A 24227-nucleotide genomic window follows, 5' to 3' on the forward strand; every position below is an offset into this window, starting at 1 on the left:
AGGATTACAACATATATAGGCACCTGTTTTCACACCTTTATAGAAAGTACAGAATTACAACATATATAGGCACCTGTTTTCACACCTTTAAAGAAAGTACAGGATTACAACATGTATATGCACCTGTTTTCACACCTTTAAAGAAGGTACAGGATTACAACATTTATAGACACCTGTTTTCACACCTTTAAAGAAAGTACAGGACTACAACACGTATAGGCACCTGTTTTCACACCTTTAAAGAAAGTACAGAATTACAACATGTATAGACACCTGTTTTCACACCTTTAAAGAAAGTACAGGACTACAACATGTATAGGCACCTGTTTTCACACCTTTAAAGAAAGTACAGGATTACAACATGTATAGACACCTGTTTTCAGACCTTTAAAGAAAGTACAGAATTACAACATGTATAGACACCTGTTTTCACACCTTTAAAGAAAGTACAGGATTACAACATGTATAGACACCTGTTTTCACACCTTTAAAGAAGGTACAGGATTACAACATTTATAGACACCTGTTTTCCCACCTTTAAAGAAAGTACAGAATTACAACATGTATAGGCACCTGTTTTCAGACCTTTAAAGAAAGTACAGGATTACAACATGTGTAGGCGCCTGTTTTCACACCTTTAAAGAAAGTACAGAATTACAACATGTATAGACACCTGTTTTCACACCTTTAAAGAAAGTACAGAATTACAACATGTATAGACACCTGTTTTCACACCTTTAAAGAAGGTACAGGATTACAACATTTATAGACACCTGTTTTCACACCTTTAAAGAAGGTACAGGATTACAACATTTATAGACACCTGTTTTCCCACCTTTAAAGAAAGTACAGAATTACAACATGTATAGGCACCTGTTTTCAGACCTTTAAAGAAAGTACAGGATTACAACATGTATAGGCGCCTGTTTTCACACCTTTAAAGAAAGTACAGGATTACAACATGTATAGACACCTGTTTTCACACCTTGAAAGAAAGTACAGAATTACAACATGTATAGGCACCTGTTTTCACACCTTTAAAGAAAGTACAGGATTACAACATGTATAGACACCTGTTTTCACACCTTTAAAGAAAGTACAGGATTACAACATGTATAGGCACTTGTTTTCACACCATTAAAGAAAGTACAGGATTACAACATGTATAGACACCTGTTTTCACACCTTTAAAGAAAGTACAGGATTACAACATTTATATACACCTGTTTTCACACCTTTAAAGAAAGTACAGGATTACAACATGTATAGACACCTGTTTTCACACCTTTAAAGAAAGTACAGGATTACCCGATACGTAGGTAATCATTTTCAGACATTTTAAGAAAGTAAAGAGTTACTGCTCACACATGAAGAACACTCACAAATCAAGATATTAGCCAAAAGTTGCAGTTTTGCATAAGAATCTTTGATGAAATTTCATTCTACAGTTGTCAATGAATAAGTAAGAAATGTTTTGAAAATCTCATGTTAAAGAGAAAATATTGAAAAGTTTCAAGTAAATATGCCCAAATTATGATACATAAAATCGATCATATTAAAAACAACTAGCAAAAATATTATTGCTTTATGTAAGACCTTCATTATTAATCAGACTCTATTTTGCAGTATCTATCATCAGACTACATATGCAGATCCCAGTCCACTGAGTGTGATGTGCCAGAGTTTTGTACAGGAAAGGACTCTGAGGTAATCCTTGAAAGATTTTATTTCTTGCTGATAATGGGGTTATGTTTTACATAGAATATGGCAGGCCCTGTATGGTATGCAAAGGTTTACAGATGTGTGCATTGTTTTAAAGTCTAGATCGACTATATACATGGCATGAAGAGGAAGAGATGGATAGTATAGAGTTGTATTGAATAAGCCAAACATTAAAGGTCAACTTAGTGCATTAATTAACTACAGCTTTTCAGTTACAGTGTGCAATCATATATGTTGAGTTATCTCCTCCTGCTTTTGTGTTTCCATTTTTCTTTAGCCTATTTAGGTGGAAGCACAATATTGTGATCAATTTGACATATGAATACAGGTTCATCTGTCCACCCACACAACAGATTGACATTTGTATACAGATCCATCTGTCCATCTGGGGGCCCCGAGTGGCCGAGTGGTCTAAAGCGCTCTCCGTTACGGATCACTGCCATCTCACCTCTGCCTGTGTGGGTTCGAGTCTCGGATTCAGCCAATGTCGGTATGTGAGAAAGCTTGCCAGTAGCTTCTCGTGGGTCGGTGGTTCTTTCCGGGTTTTCCCGGGTTCTTCCTCCACCATTAATACTGGCCGCCATGTATAGCCTATCGTGCGCTGAAAAATGGCGTTAAACACTACAACAACAACAACAACAACTGTCCATCTGGGGCCCCATGGGGCCAAGTGGTCTAAAGTGCTCTCCGTTACGGATCACTGCCGTCTCACCTCTGTCTGTGTGGGTTCAAGTCTTGGATTCAGCCAATGTGGGTATGTGAGAAAGCTTGCCAGTAGCTTCTCGTGGGTCGGTTGTTCTTTCCAGGGTTTTCCTGGGTTCTTCCTCCACCATTAATACTGGCCGCCATGTATAGCCTATCGTGTGCTGAAAAATGGCGTTAAACCCTACAACAACAACAACAATCTGGCATCCACAACATTGTGATCACTTTGACATAATGTATACAGGTCCATCTATCCATCCACACAACATTTTGATCACTTTGACATATGTATACACATTCATCTGTCCATCCACACAACATTTTGGTCCCATTGACACGTGTATACAGGTCCATCTGTCCATCCACACAACATTGTGATCCCATTGACATATGTATACAGGTCCATCTGTCCATCCATAACATTGTGATCACTTTGACATATGTATACAGGTCCATCTGTCCATCCACACAACATTTTGGTCCCATTGACACGTGTATACAGGTCCATCTGTCCATCCACACAACATTGTGATCCCATTGACATATGTATACAGGTCCATCGGTCCATCCACACAACAGATTGACATATATACGGGTTCATCTGTCCATCCACAGAACATTGTGAGCCCTTTGTCATATGTATACAGGTCCATCTGTCCATCCACGCAATATTGTGATCCCTTTGACATATGTATAGAGGTCCATCTGTCCATCCATAACATTGTGATCCCTTTGACATATGTATACAGGTCCATCTGTCCATCCACACAACATTGTGATCACTTTGACATTTGTATACAGGTCCATCTGTCCATTCACAACATTGTGATCACTTTGACTAATGTATACAGGTCCATCTGTCCATCCATAACATTGTGAGCCCTTTGACATATGTATAGAGGTCCATCTGTCCATCCATAACATTGTGATCACTTTGACATATGTATACAGGTCCATCTGTCCATCCATAACATTGTGATCCCTTTGACATATGTATACAGGTCCATCTGTCCATCCACACAACATTGTGATCACTGTGACATATGTATACAGGTCCATCTGTCTATCCACACAATATTGTGATCCCTTTGACATATGTATATAGGTCCATCTGTCCATCCACGCAATATTGTGATCACTTTGACATATGTATATAGGTCCATCTGTCCATCCACACAACATTGTGATCACTTTGAAATTTGTATACAGGTCCATCTGTCCATTCACAACATTGTGATCACTTTGACATATGTATACAGGTCCATCTGTCTATCCACGCAACATTGTGAGCCCTTTGTCATATGTATACAGGTCCATCTGTCCATTCACAACATTGTGATCACTTTGACTAATGTATACAGGTCCATCTGTCCATCCATAACATTGTGAGCCCTTTGACATATGTATAGAGGCCCATCTGTCCATCCATAACATTGTGATCACTTTGACATATGTATATAGGTCCATCTGTCCATCCACACAACATTATGATCACTTTGAAATTTGTATACAGGTCCATCTGTCCATTCACAACATATACAGGTCCATCTGTCCATCCATGCAATATTGTGATCCCTTTGACATATGTATACAGGTCCATCTGTCCATCCATAACATTGTGATCCCTTTGACATATGTATACAGGTCCATCTGTCTATCCACACAACATTGTGATCACTTTGACATATATATACAGGTCCATCTGTCCATCCATAACATTGTGATCACTTTGACATATGTATACAGGTCCATCTGTCCATCCACACAACATTTGTGATCACTTTGACATATGTATACAGGTCCATCTGTCTATCCACACAACATTGTGATCACTTTGACATATATATACAGGTCCATCTGTCCATCCATAACATTGTGATCACTTTGACATATGTATACAGGCCCATCTGTCCATCCACACAACATTTGTGATCACTTTGACATATGTATACAGGTCTATCTGACCATCCACACAATATTGTGATTCCATTGACATATGTATACAGATCCATCTGTCCATCCACAATATTGTGATCACATTGACATGTGTATTCAGGTCCATCTGTCCATCCACACTATAGATTAACCTCAGTGTTCAAGTTTTTTTTTCCTTCTTCCATGCCTTTTCTTGCTAAATATATACCTTGATTAAATCCCAAATAGTCCTAAAAGTTCTATCACAAGTCCAGATGTATTGAATTCCAATTAAATTCCAGTAGTGTACCAAATAAATTCCAGTATTGAATGTGCTGATGTGCCTGAGGTTTAAAATGTGCCAATGGCCTGGAATGTGGCAATGTGTTTGCAGTCTCTGCATGTAACACAATAATATTATCAAAACTGCCTTCTACTGAATTCACTATAATTCCAAATTAATGATTTAGTCCTAGAAGTATTAATGAACTCTTCATACTTCAAGTGAATAATTTAGATAAATACTCCACACAAACTATAAACTGAAGACAACAAAAAGAATGATTCCACTTCATATGTTATAGTAAGATTGAGTAATTTTTCAGGCAAACAACATTGATATAAATAGCTAAGAAACAATAACAGAGCAAGGATGCAGGTTAGTTACATCAAAAGCATTCAAAGTTGTCAAGAAGTTTACAAATTTCCAGGTGAAAAACTAATATCCTACATTCAGATCGAAGTAAACATGTTTACCTACATTAGTAATGATCTGAATATTTAATCTCTAATCACACAGAACTGATAGCCATGTGTTGTTTACAAAATAAATTTCACTGCTCAAGTAGACCATTAACTTGATTTTTGGACTAAGGTCAGTTACAAAATACAGATATACATAATATATAATCATTGAGAAAAGCCAACAAACAAATCAGATCAAACATACATAAGCATATCCACATTATGAGGCAATTGCTTATCTATATTTGAATCTTAGATCACAAAATTTAATTTCTTTTTATAAATGATCTGCTTCTAAGTGATTTACATTTATCAGGCTTGAGATGTATTTAATGTAATTGTTTTATACACAAGAACCCCTAGTGCCCATTAAAATCTTGTCACACGTTTGCTTAATTTTGACCATTGGTAAAATATAACCCATTTTCACCTAATTTGTACTTTATGACAAATGTTGTTGGTAAATTTTACAGTAAGCAACCTAATATTCTGACAGCTTGCAGGTCAAATCTTTAAATCACTGGCAGATTTATCAAACTTTCTGACAGCTTGCAGGTAAAATCTTTAAATCACTGGCAGAGTTATCAAACACTCTGACAGCTTGCAGGTAAAATCTTTAAATCACTGGCAGAGTTATCAAACACTCTGACAGCTTGCAGGTAAAATCTTTAAATCACTGGCAGAGTTATCAAACTTTCTTTAAATCACTGGCAAAGTTATCAAGCTTTCTTTAAATCACTGGCAAAGTTATCAAACTTTCTTTAAATCACTGGCAGAGTTATCAAACTTTCTTTAAATCACTGGCAAAGTTATCAAACTTTCTTTAAATCACTGGCAGAGTTATCAACCTTTCTTTAAATCACTGGCAGAGTTACCAAACTTTCTTTAAATCACTGGCAGAGTTATCAAACTTTCTGACATTTTCAGTTGAATTGCGTTCATCTTTGTATGCTTTTTGTATGTGTGATTGCAGTGTCCTATAAACAACTATGCACAAGATGGACACCCCTGTGGTAATTACACTGGATACTGTCTGGGTGGTATATGCCCCACTCTAGATCAACAGTGCCAGGCAATTTGGGGTGAAGGTATGTGTAGTTCTTCGGCCATTTGCCAACTTTTGCTTTTTGTACATGCACAGTTTCAAAATGCTTAGATTGTCAGGTTTTTCACTACACATCATTTTAGTATCTTACTTTGATCCATTTGACTTGGTTGGAAATGAGTTCAGTAAGTGCCAAGCAATGTATTTATAAATAATTTCTCTTTTCCTCTTAAATGTCCAGATAAGAGTAATACACTACAAACTTGACCAATGTTAGATGATCTTCGATTGAGGATTAGAAAAGCAATTTTAACCAGTCCTTTTTTGTGTGCATTTTCTAGTATTTTAATTAGATTCTAATCAAAACATTTTATCACATTAAATATGTTGGGTTAGCTTTCAAAATGATTTTGAATAATTAATTTCTTAATTTTTTTGCCATTCTTGTTCGTAAAATTTGTAAAAATAAAAGACAAAATGATCACAAATTGCTTGGATAATTATGAAATTTCTGTATGATTTTCTAATCTTCACTTGTGATTCTGCAGAGGGGAAGGGTGCTGATGTCCAGTGTTTTGAAAGGTTCAATCCGACGGGGAATTTTAATGGCCATTGTGGACGAGACAACAACACTGGATTCATGGCCAAATGCTTACCCGAGTAAGTTGTGATATTGTTTGCCAGTATCTTCATGTAAATAATTCAATTTAATGTTCTTTGACTTGAAATAGTTATGTTTATTTAGCCTGTATAGTCATGTAAATATTTCAAATTAATGTTCTTTGACTTGAAAGAGTTTTGTTTGTTTAGCCTGTTTCTGTTCATATTCAGTAGCAGACCCTTTATGTCAGGGGTGGGCAAACTACAGCCTATGGGAAGCATGCGGCCCGCCAAGGGCTTTCATGCAGCCCGCCAAGGGTTTTCATGCGACCTAGGAACAAGTCATCATTCGCACTGACTCTGTTTATGTTACTCTGTTTATCAAATAAATGTGCTTCTTTTGAAGTTTAAGTTTTCAAATAGTAACAACATATTAACAACTGAAAATTAATAAGATGTTATTTAGAAAAACCTATTGTTTTTGCTGTTTCAAATATTAATTATTTTACTTAATGAACTATGTGGGCCGTGACAGGGTGTAAATTTGTGTATGCGGCACTTGCACTGGAAAGTTTGCCCACCTCTGCTTTATGTGAAGTCCGAATATCCCATTGCATCAGTTTGCCACTTAAATTTATGTGAAGTCCGAATATCCCATTGCATCAATTTGCCACCTAAATTCATGTGAAGTCCAAATATCCCATTGCATCAACTTGCCACTTAAATTTATGTGAAGTCCAAATATCCCATTGCATCAACTTGCCACTTAAATTTATGTGAAGTCCAAATATCCCATTGCATCAACTTGCCACTTAAATTTATGTGAAGTCCAAATATCCCATTGCATCAATTTGCCACTTAAATTTATGTGAAGTCTGAATATCCTATTGCATCAATTTGCCACATAAATTTATTTGAAGTCTGAATATCGCATTTCGTCAACTTGCCACTTAAATTTATGTGAAGTTGAATACCCCATTGCATCAGTTTGCCACCAAAATGTATGTGAAGCCTGAATATCACATTTCACCAACTTACCACCAAAATTTATGTGAAGTTCAAATATCACATTTCATCAACTTACCACCAGAATTTATGTGAAGTCCAAATATCCCATTGCATCATCTTGCCACTAAAATTTGTGTGAAGTTCAAATATCCCATTTCATCAACTTGCCACTAAAATTTGTGTGAAGTTCGAATGTCCCATTTCATCAACTTGCCGCTAAAATTTGTGTGAAGTTCAAATATCCCATTTCATCAACTTGCCACTAAAATAATTGGCTAGTGAGAATCATCAGCTGGTTACACTCTGACAAACTTAGGATCATAATGTGTCAACCAAATTTTTTTTATAAACACTTTATAATTAACACACCAATGTATGCTAAAAATATTTGGCATATAAATTTTGTTTACAGAATAACCCCTTTTATGTTGTAGGACTGCCATTTCCTGTCTTAAGCCACCATCTTTACATGTAATTAGTCCAGTATGCAGCCTTTACCTAGCTAGTTTAATAGATGACCTTTTCATTGAACCTAAGCTAATGGTACAAATCTGGAGAAATGCAGTTATTGAGGCAAATACAGTTTTGTATTAAAATTCATACAAAATAAACACATATGGAGACAAATACAGTTTCATATTAAAATCAATACATAATATACACAGGTACGGTATAGATTTTATTAAAATACAAATTATCATAATGAGAAAATGAAATTTAAGGCCATTTGTCAGTGAAATTCAGACTAGGCAGTGTGTAGAAAGTTTGACACCATCAGATTGTGATTTTTACTGGCAGGTTGAGGTTGAAGTAGATAATGACTGTTGATGTTTCTGTCAGAAATATCAATCCTATTAAAAGTAATTTTATGCTTTTTTTATAATTAATTAATTTGTCTTGACTAAAATTTTCACTTTTTGTCATCTTCTACCATCGTTTCCCCACTCAATGCCATATTTTTTTTATCTCAATGTCAAAGGTAAACAGATTATTGGATCCTGGCAAACTAAATTTTGAAATGGACACAAAACTTGATGGATGGGTCTCCCTCCCCATTACTACTTTGACAGATGGGTCTCCCTCCCAATTACTACTATGACAGATGGGTCTCCCTCCCCATTACTACTATGACAGATGGGTCTCCCTCCCCATTACTACTAAAGTCAGAAAGGTAATTGAGCACTATATCTGATCAGCCTCATGATCCAAAACTGAGCCCATGTCCCCAAATTTTCTTACACTGATTTCTCTTGCATAATATATTCAAACAACTCCATATCGTAACTAAATTTGTGTCTTCCATGAAATTCAGATAAATGGACCTCTACTGTATGTGTATATTTGATAAAATGTATGCTATACTTTACACATTTTAACTGACCCATAGTTTTCAAATAAACATTGGACTTTAAGTTATATGTTTCCTTTAAATGAAAATCCCCTTTTAAATGGACAATAAAAGTTATATTTTTGCAGTGGTTTATAGTATTACCAAGGGCCATCCATTTCATCCCATCCCATCCTATCCCATTATTTTATATCTGTCACAAATTCTGTTTGTGCTCAATGTTTAAAGAACTTGATGAATTGAAACCAGAGTTAGCATGGGGCTTGATATTAAAAAGACTTGGGTCAGATTTTATTTTCACCATTTTCGGCAAACTTTTATGGAACAATAGTCCCAGTGTGACTTCATACTTTGCCCTACAGTTTCCACTCAGTAACATTTGAAAGACTAAATATATTAAAACCAATTCTAGTGCAAGGCTTCACATTAAAATGACCTAGAATGTGTTCATTATTCGCCATTTGGGACTGGATGTTTGTGTAAAATTTTATGGAGTTATGCCCCTTGTTTGAGAACTCGACCTTTCAATATTTTTTATCAATAATGGTTGAAGAACTTTGGGACTGATTTTTGTAATGAGGCTTTACATTAGGATAAAGTTTCGTCATTTCCTTGCCAAATTTTTCAGAGTTATGGCCCCTTAATGCTTGAGCTCTTTACCGTACAGTTTTGAATCAGTATCTTTCTAAGGACTTCATGGATTAAAACCAAATTTGCTATGATATAATAAGAAGGCCTAGACAAATTTGATTGTCTTCCTTTTATGGCAAAACTTTATTGTGTTGTGGCATCCATTTGACTCAGAACTTTGTCGATTAGTTGTATCATGTTAGTGGTCTAAGGTTGACATTGCCCGGGGTGGGAGTGGGAGACAAGCGCCCCAATCCTCCAAAATGCCCCATACGGCCTGCGTCTCTTACTGCCTCTGTCAACTAAAATCCAGCTCCTGGCCTTCGTGAGTGGCTTAGATTTGAAGCCCGGCAGACCATGTTTTCTACTAACAGGAGAAGGGGTGAAGGCGGCCCACTGGCGTCTTAAAACCAGTTGCTTCGGGTAGATGGGACTCGTAAATCTTGGATGGTAGCTCATCTAGGAGAAGGAAAACTCCGATTCCAAACCTCTGCTGCCTTGTGGCTATACCCACTCATGGGAAAGGCTAACAGAGTAAACCCCGACAGAAAATCCGGAGATGGAGTCCCTAAGGCGGTATGACATTGACTTCAACGTCATTCCGGCAACTCCTGCGACGCCGTTGGTGCCAAGCTGTATCGGCATTTGTTGTTCCCTTGGGCACACCAGCTGCATGGAGAGGGGGGATCTGCTGCATGGGCAACAGCTGATTCTCCATACCACCCTGCCCAGGCTTCATAGCTCCACTGGAGAGGACACTCCAGCGTTGTTGTACGGCATCAGCACAACACGAGAAGTAGCAGTTTACCGGTTCTAAGTCAAAGCTCAATTGGCGTAGAGCTTGGCGCCAGGGGTTACTTCTGACGGTGGGAGAGATCATCAGGTCTCACTGGACAGCTACCGCCCGCTTCAAGCTGGGCAGACCCCAGTCAGTAAGGTGCTGCCCGCCATGGCCTGCCTGCTTCACTGGGTGCGTGGAGCTTAGAGAACCATCTCGACAAGTGGGCCACAAAACTCTGCACCAGGAAAGACTAAAAGAAGAAATAAAAAGACTCCAACTCTTCGTTTTGCAACCTGGAACATCAGGACCATGTGTCCTGGATTGACCACTGACCTACAGCAGATCGACGATGCACGGAAGACTGCCGTCATTGACAGAGAACTCTCCCGACTGAACATCGACATTGCCTGCCTCCAGGAGACCTGACTGGCTGACAGCGGCACCATCAGGGAAGCCAATTACACATTCTTTTGGCAGGGGAAGCCTTTGGATGAACCTAGGCAGCATGGTGTAGGCTTTGCCGTCAAGAACACGCTAATCGCCTTCATTGAACCTCCATCATCAGGTACTGAGAGAATCCTTGCCCTCCAGCTGTCAACATCCTTAGGCCCGGTCAACATCTTCAGTGTGTACGCCCCAACCCTCTACTCCATCTACAAGGAGAAATACAAGTTTTATGAGGCTCTGGATCAGGCAATATCCAGTATCCCCAACAATGAAAGCCTTTACTTACTAGGAGACTTCAATGCTAGAGTGGGAGCTGACCATGAGGCCTGGTCCATCTGTCTCGGCTTTTACGGAAGGGGCAAGATCATCGAGAATGGTCAGCGACTGCTGGAGATGTGCTGCTCCCACAGCCTATGTGTGACCAACACTTTCTTCAAATGCAAGGATATCCACCAGGTATCTTGGAGACACCCACGTTCACGCCATTGGCACCAGCTAGACCTCGTCATGACCAGGCGTGCAGAACTGGCCAGTGTCCTCCTTACCCGCAGCTACCACAGTGCCGATTGTGACACGGACCATTCCCTCGTGGCCAGCAAGGTGCGAATATTGCCCAAGAAGCTGCACCACGCCAAGAAGAAGGGTCACCCACGCATCAACACCTGCTGTGCAAGCAACCCAGAGAAAACACAGCAGTTCATCAGCAAACTGAAGGAAGCCCTCACCAAAGTGACACCTGATGACACCATTGATTCCAAGTGGTCCCATATCCGTGACTCTGTGTACAATTCAGCCATCACAGCTTACTGGAAGAGGGAGCGAAAGAATGTCGACTGGTATGATGCAAACTGGGAGGAGACGGAGCCCGTGACTGAGGCAAAGAGGAAAGCCCTCCTGGCATACAAGGCTGCACCTTGCCCCAGAACACTACAAGCCCTCAGGATTGCAAGGAATGATGCCCAGAAGACCACCCGCCGCTGTGCCAACACCTACTGGCTGAACCTTTGCAACAGTATACAGACAGCTGCTGACACCGGGGATACAAGAGGAATGTATAAGGGTATCAAAAAGGCGACAGGCCCCCCCAGCTACAAGACTGCCCCCCTCAAGTCCAAGACGGGCAAAGTCATCACAGACCAGGGGAAACAACTGCAGCGATAGGTTGAGCACTATCTTGAGCTATATGCAACCCAAAACAATGTCACTGGAACTGCCTTGACGCCATTCCAGACCTGCCTGTCATGGAGGAGCTAGACACACAGCCCACCCTGGAAGAGCTCGGAAAAGCCATCGATTGCCTTGCCTGTGGGAAGGCTCCTGGAAGCGACGGCATTCCGCCTGAAGTCCTCAAGAACGGAAAACCAGCACTGCTCCAGCCCCTACACACACTCCTCTGCCTTTGCTGGGAACAGGGATACATCCCACAGGACATGCGTGATGCCAACATCGTCACTTTGTACAAAAACAAAGGAGACCGTAGCGACTGCAACAACTATCGGGGCATCTCCCTCCTCAGCATTGTCGGAAAGGCCTTCGCCCGTGTTGCCTTGGCACGCTTGCAGATCCTAGCCTCCTGCATCTACCCAGAATCCCAGTGTGGATTTTGAGCTGGCAGGTCAACTGTAGACATGATCTTCTCACTACGTCAGCTGCAGGAGAAGTGTCGCGAGCAGCGGATGCCCCTCTACATTGCCTTCATAGACCTGACGAAGGCGTTTGACATGGTTAGTCGGAGTGGACTCTTCAGACTCCTGCAGAAGATCGGCTGCCCCCCACGTCTGCTTGCTGTCATTATGTCATTCCACAAGAACATGCACAGCACAGTGTGCTTCAGTGGTGCAACATCTGAAGCATTCCCAGTCATTAGCGGAGTCAAACAAGGCTGTGTCCTTGCACCGACGCTCTTTGCCATCTTCTTCTCCATGCTTCTCCAGTACGCATTCAAGGACTGCAGCGAGGGAGTGTACATCCATACCAGGGCTGACGGCAAGCTGTTCAACATCGCCTGTCTCCGTGCTAAGACAAAAGTCACAGAGGTACTCATCCGTGAATTGCTCTTTGCCGACGATGCAGCCTTGACATCACACACGGAAGATGGACTTCAGCAGCTGGTATGCTGCCTCTCCCATGCATGTAAGGAATTTGGACTGACCATCAGTTTGAAGAAAACGAATGTCATGGCACAGGATACAGACTCCCCTCCTTCTGTCTCCATCGATGGGTACAATTTGGAAGTTGTCGAGAACTTCACATACCTCGGGTCTGACATCTCCAGCTCACTCTCCATTGATTCTGAGGTGGGCGGCAGGATTGCCAAGGCAGCAGCAGTGATGGCCAGACTTAACCAGAGGGTCTGGAACAACCCCAAACCTCACAGAGAAGACCAAACTGCATGTCTACCAAGCCTGCGTACTCAGCTCACTTCTCTACAGCAGCGAAACATGGACCACCTATGCAAGACACAAGAGGAAACTCAACAGCTTCCACCTGAGATGTCTGCGGCGCATTCTGCACATCCAGTGGCAGGACAAAGTACCCAACACAGAGGTTCTAGAACGCGCCAACATGAACAGCATGTTCTCCATACTCAGCGAGAGGCGCCTTCGCTGGCTTGGCCATGTCAAGAGAATGGACCCAGGTCGCATTCCCAAGGACCTGTTATATGGGGAGTTAGCAGAAGGTGCATGACCAACTGGATGACCACATCTGCGCTACAAAGATGTTTGCAAGAAGGATATGAAGACAGCAAACATCAATGTCAACGACTGGGAGAGCTGTGCAAACAACCGTTCCAGCTGGCGTCTAGCTGTCAGGCAAGGAGTTCAAAATGCAGAGGAAAAGAGAAGAATAAAGCAAGTTGAAAAGAGAGCTAAAAAGAAGGATAAGCAAAAGCGTACTTTGGAGCTATGCCATCGTCTCTCGTAGACGGACGGATGCCAGGTTTCAGGTTTCCATATCATATGGACACATATGTAGCATACTCGGACTCTGTTTTTTGTATTTTAAAGTTTATTTTTGTGGCACTTTCCATGTAGAATAACCAAACTAGTAAATGGGAGTGGGGGAACTTATTTCCATTTTTGGTATCATAGCTTTTCCACATTATTTTGAGTAACTTCTCCAACTGGTGGCATTCTTGAAGGAAATTTATAAGAATATGATTGAAATTATAGGAAAATTAGCTATGTAATTATTTGAAAGTATTTTAAGACTGTTTAATATTCTCAAATTCATTCTATTTTTAAAATTTTTAAAATCTTATGCAAAATTGTAAATTTCTTGCAATATTTACATGGCCAGGTGAGCATTGTTAGACCTAGTTGCACATTTTGTTAAAAAATTTAGATTTATAGGTATTTTTTTCATTGTTTCATGTACCAAGAACTAATTTCTTGAAGGCAAGTTTCAAGTCAGTCCAGAATGACAGTAATTATGTTGATATGTTACAATTAATAGCTGTCTTTTCACAATGTGAGCTACAAAGTTTTTAACCAAAGTTAACTGAAAAGCAGGTAAAGGATGTAACTCTTGATAGTTTGGAAATAAGCTTAAATATGTATCTTGTATAATTTGCATCATTTTAGAAATACAGCAAAAAGTTCCTTGAAAGCAGACACATTCATATACTTAACACTTGCTTATAAAACCAACGTATGTAGGGAAACATTTTAAACTCATTTTCTTGCATGGTAAAGTTGGTGTGACATCATTTGTTTTTCTGTGATTATGATGTTAGCTATGCTTAAATATTGGAAATTCTCATGCTACAGGACTTTCTTGTGTTTAAAAGCTCTTTTTGGGGTATTTGGTATATAATTTTTATACCAAATAATTGATCATGTAAGAATAACAATGATATGTTGTTTGCTATGTGTAGATATTCAGTGGAGCACTCAGAAAATACTGCCCTCAGTCTCAAACTCATCTTGTTCCAACATATATGTAAACACATCAAACCATCTTACATGTCTGACCTTGTATTTCTGTCAAGGACAACAATTTTTCCTCCCTTCGCAGAGGTGGCAGTCCAAGGTGTAGGCACAAGTAATTTCCTATGTGGACCAACCTATTTTTTTCCAGTCTGGTTGGTCAAACAAGCCAAGTTGAGAAAGTTTCTGGCATAGTATCATCTAGTGTGTCCAAGATTGAAATTTGTTATGGCTTAGACCTTCAGAGTTCTAGAAATTTGTCACTATTAGACAGCATGTACATTATGCACAGTAGACCAGTTTTCAAAATTTAGCACTTGACCTGATTTTAAAGGACTAATATTTGAGCAACCAGTCTATTCAAAGTATCTCATTCAGTCGAATATGCTGCAAGAGGTTATGGAAACTTGTGACAGTTACTGGATGAATGACTTATTTTGAGTCTACTCAAGTTTGGTTTTTCCACATCTAAAATTTGCCAGCTGCTTACAATAAATAAGATTAATTTTGAAAAGTGAACTTATGGTCAAAAGGAGCAGTAAAATCACAATATCAGAGGTTAGTGTTCACTTTTTTATTTATATAATGAAATCACCATTATTTAAACAAATCAGTGTGTTACAATATGTAGGTGGATTGGACAGGTAAAGATAAATACAGCAGTAAGACCACTCACTGTGGTTTGAAGACAGCACAACTCAAGGACTTAACATTAATTAGAACACAATGGCACCTGGACTGTTTTTTAAGCCCCAATTTAACAGTGCTTTTGTAGTAACTAAAATCATCATTTTATAATTTTCTTGCATTTATTTTCAGAGATATACTGTGTGGTTTGTTACATTGTGACGGGGGAGACAAGGTCCCATATTATGGGCCAGACAAGGCATTTTCTAAAACAACGGTCTTCTCTAATGGAATGGAGTATGAATGCAAGTGAGTAGCTCTATATGAGAGAGATAGATCTATCTTATTTACATTGAAAAATAAATTGATAAGCTGTGTGAGGGATATTTAGCTTTAACATTTCAATTCTTTACTGTCATTTATATACTCGCTGTAAGTCCAGTCAAACTGCAGACTGCACAATCCCATATCTGCTGTCATTTGCTTGATCTGGGTCTATGCAGTTTGTTTGGAGTAATGATAACAAACAACATACACCCTGAACTGCCATCATTCAGTTGCACATCTGGATCAATGTTGTTTGCAGCTGGACTTGACTTATAATGAGTATTTATAGTACTCCTATAATGAGTATTTATAGTACTCCTATGTTGGAAATGAGTATTTATAGTACTCCTATGTTGGAAATGAGTATTTATAGTACTCCTATGTTGGAAATAGTTTTTATGTTTGCCAAAAATTATATCTTCATGTTCATTAAATGCATGAATTTAGAAGGAGTCTTGTTTATTTTTTCCATAGAAGAATCATTGTTCAAGGGTCTTTAAATTTATGGTTTGTAGGAACCACTGAATCTGCAGGAATTGATACCCCACAAAAAATAGTCCTTTCAATGCTTTTCATAAGATCACATTGCAGGATGGATACAAATTTATGATTTTATAATTTTCACCAATCAATCTATTCCTTTGACAAAAAATGTCATGCTACTGTTTTGAATGTTTATCATCCCTTGCATTTATTTTGTGCCTCTTTTTTCAAAAAGAGAAAAGTGCTTCCCCAACTTTCTCCTGAAAAAATGGAGTTATAGATCTAGAATCAATAACTTACTGTATTGATCTCTGCTTCTGTCTATTATACTTTGCTCATTTCACTGACAGCTAACTGAAAGGCCATTTTTAGGTAGATGGATGAAACTTGTCAGTATGGCTAAATGAAAGAAGGTCTGGTTATTTTTCTCTCTCAGAATTGTGCATGGTCCTGCAGTACTGGAATTACCACACATGGGATTGGTGCAGGATGGCACAAAGTGTGGTGAAGGGAAAGTTTGCCTCCATCAGAAGTGTGTACCCATCACAAAATTATCTCCCCTTGCTTGTCCTGGCACATACTCGGATGTCATCTGCTCAGATCACGGGGTAAGAAATGAGAAATTCTCAAATTTAAATTTGTATGCTGTTCAGGGTATGTAAGGTTTGTTGTCTTGAAAACTTGCTATGATCCCTCTTTCTTTGAAAGTCACTACTTTGTTTTCATTCTGCCCAAGGATCAGAGATGTGACTTCTGTAATAGTATGGTTTTCTGCTGACACTTGGAACCCTGGTTTGCATTAAAAAATATATTTCCACTCTTCTTTTGGAGTCACATTAGCTCCATAGCTAAAGCATTAATCAATCAACCCTTCTTTATATTTGATTTGGAATCTGAATATATATATATATATATATATATATATATATATATATATATATATATATATAGTTCTCAGCTACCATACATATTCACTTATATGTCTAGGCCAACTGCAGACTGCACAGATTCAGAGCTGTTATTGCATAAAGTGCTGGCAGATCTGGGTCTGTGCAGTTTGTAAGGAATAATCAGAAGAACAAACAACTTAGACGCTGTTCTGTTTGTGCATCATGCAGCAGGTGATCAGGGTCTATATTATTTGAAGTTTTTCTCTACTTACACATGAGAACAGGTGGTATTTTTTATTTTTATGCAGTTATTGCAGTAATAAGTAATTTGTTACATTGCTTGATAAAATTATTTCTGGGGCCCCGAGTGGCTGAGTGGTCTAGAGCGCTCTCCATTACGGATCACTGCCGTCTCACCTCTGTCTGCGTAGGTTCAAGTCTTGGATTCGGCCAGTGTGGGTATGTGAGAAAGCATGCCAGTAGCTTCTCGAGGGTCGGTGGTTCTTTCCATGGTTTTCCCGGGTTCTTCCTCCACCATTAATACTGGCCGCCATATATAGCCTATCGTGTGCTAAAAAGTGGTGTTAAACCCTACAACAACAACAACAAATTATTTCTAATAATGTAAACCATATGAATCAATATATGTTTTAATACTTTTTATGTTTTTTTGTCTGCCAAATTGAGTTTTCTTAATATTGTCTCCTAGAGATATATTTATTGAATGAACCTGGATTAAAGTAAATAAAAAAAAGTTCAGAAAACAATATTATTTAATCTGGGCAAAGTTTTATTCAAAAATAGAATACAGATTTTATTGCTTATTTCCCTTTGATGGACCCACCTCAGCACTAAATGACCCACTTGTGTTGCTGTGGTATTAAAATAAATGAGACCAAATTCTTTGGTGTGTTTTGCTTTTTCTTGTTTATTAGTTTTATTGTAAAAACAGTACTAGTACGTTCTTAAGGTTGGTGCACTGGTGATATATATAAATAGCATCTGATCTGCAGGTTCTTGTTGCAAGCTTTATCTCCCTTTAGGACTGTTGGTACTTTAGGCACAATCCAAAAATAAAGAAAAAAAGAAACCTACTGTACATTGATATAACCCTTTATCTCATAGTGTGTGGCTTTTTAGCCCTTTGATACACATGTAGCAAAGTTACCCTGTGCAGTGTGCTATAAATAGAACACCTGTTACCTATTCGACTCCATACACATAGGCCTGCCTGTTAACAGTTAAGCAGTGTAGTGTATGTAACGTTTAACAGCAGTTTTAACCATTTTACATTTTTGGTACACATTTATTATGTATGAAAAAATTTAAGAGTAAAGTCTGATCATTATAGCTGTGTAATTATTTTTCATGGAAGAATTTGTTTTGTGCTTTAAAATCTTGAGAGAATTCATTCACTGTCAAGTCAGTGAAGCCACATGACTAACTGTAGCTGCCATTTCTCATACTCGAAATTTACAAGTTTTTTGTCTGCGTCTACATCACTGAGTCACTGGAATTTGATAATTTATAAAAACTAATTGCTACCTACATCAATATCAGAGTCTTTACCCAAGTTATTGAAGCTTTCGTAGTTGTGATTCTAATCGTGAAAAGTACTGAACAAAATCCGTGACCTCCAGTTACTTTAAATAGCAGATTTCGGCCAGAGCATAAACAGCAACCACATGATCTGACATAATGGTCATTCACAGCAGTGAATGAGGTATCTAATAAGGGTTTTTCCCCAAAGGTGGAGCTACGAAAACCCGCTAAAAAGGCTGATGTTTACAGCAGGCATTAAAAGGCACTTGTATGCGAATCGGATAGAGGTATCCAAAGGCGCTTGTATGCAAATAGAGTAGAGGCGCCCAAAGGTGCTTACATGAGGAAAAGGGATAAATAATGCATTTATCATTGTTTTACATTCCTTATGCAATTCAAAATAGTCATAAAAGTATCTTTTCTACAGATATGCACAAAAGCTGGGACTTGCCATTGCTTTTCTGGATGGGATGGAATGAACTGCTCAAAGGAAATGACAGTTACTAGGAAGATACTCTCTCTAGCAACCAGTACCATGACAACCACCACAACAACAGAGGAGCAGATTAAGGTCATACCATGGAACATCACCTTGTCAGATGAATTCACCTCTACCATTGCCACAGCAGCTGCTGTTATAGAAGGTATGTGGGGAAGAGAAGTTGCTGGATATCAATTTATCATTTGATAAATTCTTGATCACAAACTTTTGCTGTACTGAGGCAGATGATATTTAATTAGATTTTTTCAGAATAAAATGATTGCAGCACAATTAGTCAGCGGCTTAAACAGATTTCACAGAATTTTTTTTGTGTCAGTGAAAGTTTTGTAAAAATCAGTTTTCAGAAAAGTTATTTAAATGCTTGTCGTCTGTGCAGGTTATAAAATGTAACATAGTGGCCAAAAAATTGTCCTTTGTACACAAGTGATCCCTGTACACAGCTTCACCTTTCATATTTGGCTTTTGAAACAAAATATAATTGCACCAAATATAATTAACATTATTATTATTATTTTTAGTAGCAGTAGTAGTTAGTTATCAACGTTATTCTCTTCCAGTTTTATGTTCCACATTAGATTGTTGTATCTGTTCACTTGAATCCATACTATAAATTAATTCAGTCACTTGAATCCATCCTATAAATTAATTAAATCACTTTAATCCATCCTATAAATTAATTAAATCACTTTAATCCATACTATAAATTAATTCAATCACTTTAATCCATCCTATAAATTAATTAAATCACTTTAATCCATCCTATAAATTAATTCAATCACTTTAATCCATACTATAAATTAATTCAATCACTTTAATCCATCCTATAAATTAATTCGATCACTTTAATCCATCCTATAAATTAATTCAATCACTTTAATCCATGCTATAAATTAATTCAATCACTTTAATCCAACCTATAAATTAATTCAATCACTTTAATCCAGCCTATAAATTAATTCAATCACTTTAATCCAACCTATAAATTAATTCAATCGCTTTAATCCAACCTATAAATTAATTCAATCACTTTAATCCATCCTATAAATTAATTCAATCACTTTAATCCATCCTATAAATTAATTAAATCACTTTAATCCATCCTATAAATTAATTCAATCACTTTAATCCATCCTATAAATTAATTCAATCACTTTAATCCATCCTATAAATTAATTCAATCACTTTAATCCAACCTATAAATTAATTCAGTCACTTTAATCCATCCTATAAATTAATTAAATCACTTTAATCCAACCTATAAATTAATTCAATCACTTTAATCCATCCTATAAATTAATTCAGTCACTTTAATCCAACCTATAAATTAATTCAATCACTTTACTCCATCCTATAAATTAATTAAATCACTTTAATCCATCCTATAAATTAATTAAATCACTTTAATCCATACTATAAATTAATTCAATCACTTTAATCCATCCTATAAATTAATGAAATCACTTTAATCCAACCTATAAATTAATTCAATCACTTTAATCCAACCTATAAATTAATTCAATCACTTTAATCCATCCTATAAATTAATTCAGTCACTTTAATCCATCCTATAAATTAATTCAATCACTTTAATCCAACCTATAAATTAATTCAATCACTTTAATCCATACTATAAATTAATTAAATCACTTTAATCCAACCTATAAATTAATTAAATCACTTTAATCCATCCTATAAATTAATTCAATCACTTTAATCCATCCTATAAATTAATTAAATCACTTTAATCCAACCTATAAATTAATTCAATCACTTTAATCCAACCTATAAATTAATTCAGTCACTTTAATCCATCCTATAAATTAATTCAATCACTTTAATCCATCCTATAAATTAATTCAGTCACTTTAATCCATCCTATAAATTAATTCAGTCACTTTAATCCATACTACAAATTAATTAAATCACTTTAATCCATCCTATAAATTAATTAAATCTCTTTAATCCATCCTATAAATTAATTCAATCACTTTAATCCATTCTATAAATTAAACCATCACCGGCTCAAAATAATCGTTGATATTCATTTGTTTTGTGCACATGACAAAACGCTAATTTCAGTACAAATTATACCATGGAAAATTAGGGTCCATGTTGTTTGCAGTTGGATTCAACTTACAGATGAATGTATGCACTAATTTTATGTGCCTCAACAAATGTGGAAAGTCATATGGTGCTGTCCATGACTGCCACTGTTTTTTTTAACATTACATACCCATTTATTTTTACATGCTTTTTATTACATTACATACCCATTTATTTTTACATGCTTTTTATTACATTACATACCCATTTATTTTTACATGCTTTTATTACATTACATACCCATTTATTTTTACATGCTTTTTATTACATTACATACCCATTTATTTTTACATGCTTGACCTAGATTCAATACAGCCGTTCAATCTGTATTTCTATTTCACACACCCAGATGCAAACTACTTAAGTATCTTCTTTGATGTCTGTATGTAAATATTTTTAGCTTCAGTATATCAAACTTTAATAAATTTAATTCATTTTGAATTTCGTTTATACAGTAAAGTTTAAATATTTCTGAACTGTAAAAGAGGGCCTTTGTAATAAATAAAAAAATCCCTCATTCATGTTTTGTTCTGAGACGGGGAAAGAACTCATTTGATACAGCATTTGAATACATTGCGGCCTGATGACCTCAGCATTACTCTATGCCTTATCAAACACATTCTTTCTGCTATCAAAACACAAATTCGTTTTTGTGTATTTAGATCACTGTTGAGGGGCATGCATTCAGTTTCATTAACACATTTCCATTTAGTTGCCCAAGATAGGAAATAAAAGGCATGACAATTTATTTCTTAAAAGCTTTACTCTTTGTTGCAGAGAAATCAAGCCTGATCAACACAAAGTGGATGATAATTATTCTTTGCTCAGTCATAGGAGGTCTTGCACTTGTGCTTCTCTTCACCTTTGTTTGCTACAGGTAAGAACAATTTCTTCTGCCAAAATGTCTTTTGTATGCTACAGGTAAGAGTAGTTACCTCCAGCCAAAATGTCTTTTGTTTTCTACAGGTAAGAACAATTTCTTCTGCCAAAATGTCTTTTGTATGCTACAGGTAAGAGTAGTTACCTCCAGCCAAAATGTCTTTTGTTTTCTACAGGTAAGAACAATTTCTTCTGCCAAAATGTCTTTTGTATGCTACAAGTAAGAGTAGTTACCTCCAGCCAAAATGTCTTTTGTTGCTACAGGTAAGAACAGTTCTTCCTGCCAAATGTCTTTTGGTGTTGACTTGATTACTAACTTATTGATGATGAGCCTTAGGAGAAAATCTGGGTTTTCGCACTTTATATAATAATTTACAAGCCTTCTTTTACATTTATCTTTTATTTTCATTCCATTTTAGAATTTTTACTTTTAAACTTTTTATTTTTTATCTTAGAAGAGATACCATATGTTTGCATTTATTTTTAAGGGTTTATTATCTTAAAGATTTTGGCAGCTTTTGGGGGTTTGTTTTGAAACCTTTTTCATTTTTGCTGTGTAAGTATTACTTGATACTTATAGCCAGGATTGTGCTGTTATGTCATTAAACTCTTAAATCCTGCACACACATACATACATACATACATACATACATACATACATACATACATACATACATACATCATTGGTGGCTCAATCTCAAGAAACCATGCGAATAGCGCCCTTGGAGTGTTGCCTGTCTCTGGGGTGTTGGCATCATCTGCTGTGGCTGTGCAGGCCTATGTGCGAGTGACAGTCCCTATTGCAGTTGGTGCAGACATACTGGGAAGTCTGAGTTACTGGGGTTGCTGCCGCGCTCTTCTTTCTCTCACGTTTCTCTGCTGCCAACTGGCCTCTCCTCATATCAGCGACTGCTATGTTCCTGCTTAACATCAGCCTCCATGTGCCTCGGTCCTTGGCCAGCACTTCCCAGCCATCAGGTGAAATGTTGCATGCCTTCATGTCCCTCTTGCACACATCCTTGAAATGGAGTGAGGGGCAGCCAACTCTTCTGGTGCCAGTGGCCAGCTGTCCATATAGGATGTCCTTTGGCAACCTCCCATCCTCCATACGTCGGACATGTCCCAGCCATCGAAGGCGGCATTTGCTCAGCAGGGAGTACATGCTGAAGGTACTTGCATGCTGCAGGATCACGCTGTGTGGGACGCGGTCTTGCCAGTTGATTTTCAGGATGCGTTGTAGGCACTGTATGGAAGGAGTTGAGCCGGTGCTCTTGCCTCGTGTAGGTGCTCCAGGTCTCACTTCCATATAGAAGGGTGCTGAGAATGCAGGCCTGGTAGACTTGGATCTTGGTGTGCTCTGTCAGCGTGTTGTTTTCCTACACCCTCTTCGTTAGTCGTGCCATTATGGTGTTTGCCTTTTCAAGCCTTCTGTCCAGCTCCACATCAAGCGAGAGAGTGTTGCTGATGGTTGACCCCAGGTACGTAAAGTTGTTTACTACTTCCAGGGTGACACCATCAGTTTTGATGGAAGGGGCAATGATGGTATCTTGCACGCTGACGTTTGTCTTTCCCAGGCTGATGGTGAGCCCAAACTGCTTGCAGGCATCAGCGAAACAGTCTCCCAGTCTCTGGAGGACATCCTCGGTGTGGGTCACAAGAGCCGCGTCATCTGCAAAAAGCATCTCCCTGATGAGCATCGACCTCACTTTGGTCTTCGAGCGCAGTTGTGCCAGGTTGAACAGCCTCCTGTTGGACCTGGTGTGTAGATATATGCCATCAGTGGACGAGTCGAAGGCGTGGGACAGGAGCAGGGAGAAGGAGATCCCAAAAAGGGTTGGCACCAGCATGCAGCCCTGCTTCACGCCTGTGTTGATTGGGAAGGAGGCTGAGGAGGATCCATCATACAGGACTGTTCACTTCATATCAGCATGGAAAGAGATTATCATGCTGCGGAGTTTTGGGGGGCAACCAATCTAAGAAGTTCAAAAGACCCTTCCTGCT

The 24227-nt window shown here is 38.0% G+C and overlaps 1 protein-coding gene across 1 annotated transcript in view; it reads left to right on the forward strand.

The window, feature by feature from the left end:
• The window catches only part of LOC149776147 (disintegrin and metalloproteinase domain-containing protein unc-71-like), a 290286-nt gene that overhangs the window by 243083 nt on the left and 22976 nt on the right, over positions 1-24227 (forward strand). Inside the window, exons 18-24 of the mRNA XM_089942442.1 lie at positions 1627-1707; positions 6059-6173; positions 6679-6790; positions 15693-15809; positions 16747-16918; positions 19170-19386; positions 22125-22224. Of these exons, the coding sequence (XP_089798568.1) occupies positions 1627-1707; positions 6059-6173; positions 6679-6790; positions 15693-15809; positions 16747-16918; positions 19170-19386; positions 22125-22224 (914 nt within the window). The remainder of the gene's footprint in view (positions 1-1626; positions 1708-6058; positions 6174-6678; positions 6791-15692; positions 15810-16746; positions 16919-19169; positions 19387-22124; positions 22225-24227) is intronic.

This window comes from Sinohyriopsis cumingii, chromosome 18 (assembly GCF_028554795.1).
Source record: "Sinohyriopsis cumingii isolate HCF-2022 chromosome 18, ASM2855479v2, whole genome shotgun sequence".
In the NCBI taxonomy this organism is placed as follows: domain Eukaryota; kingdom Metazoa; phylum Mollusca; class Bivalvia; order Unionida; family Unionidae; genus Sinohyriopsis; species Sinohyriopsis cumingii.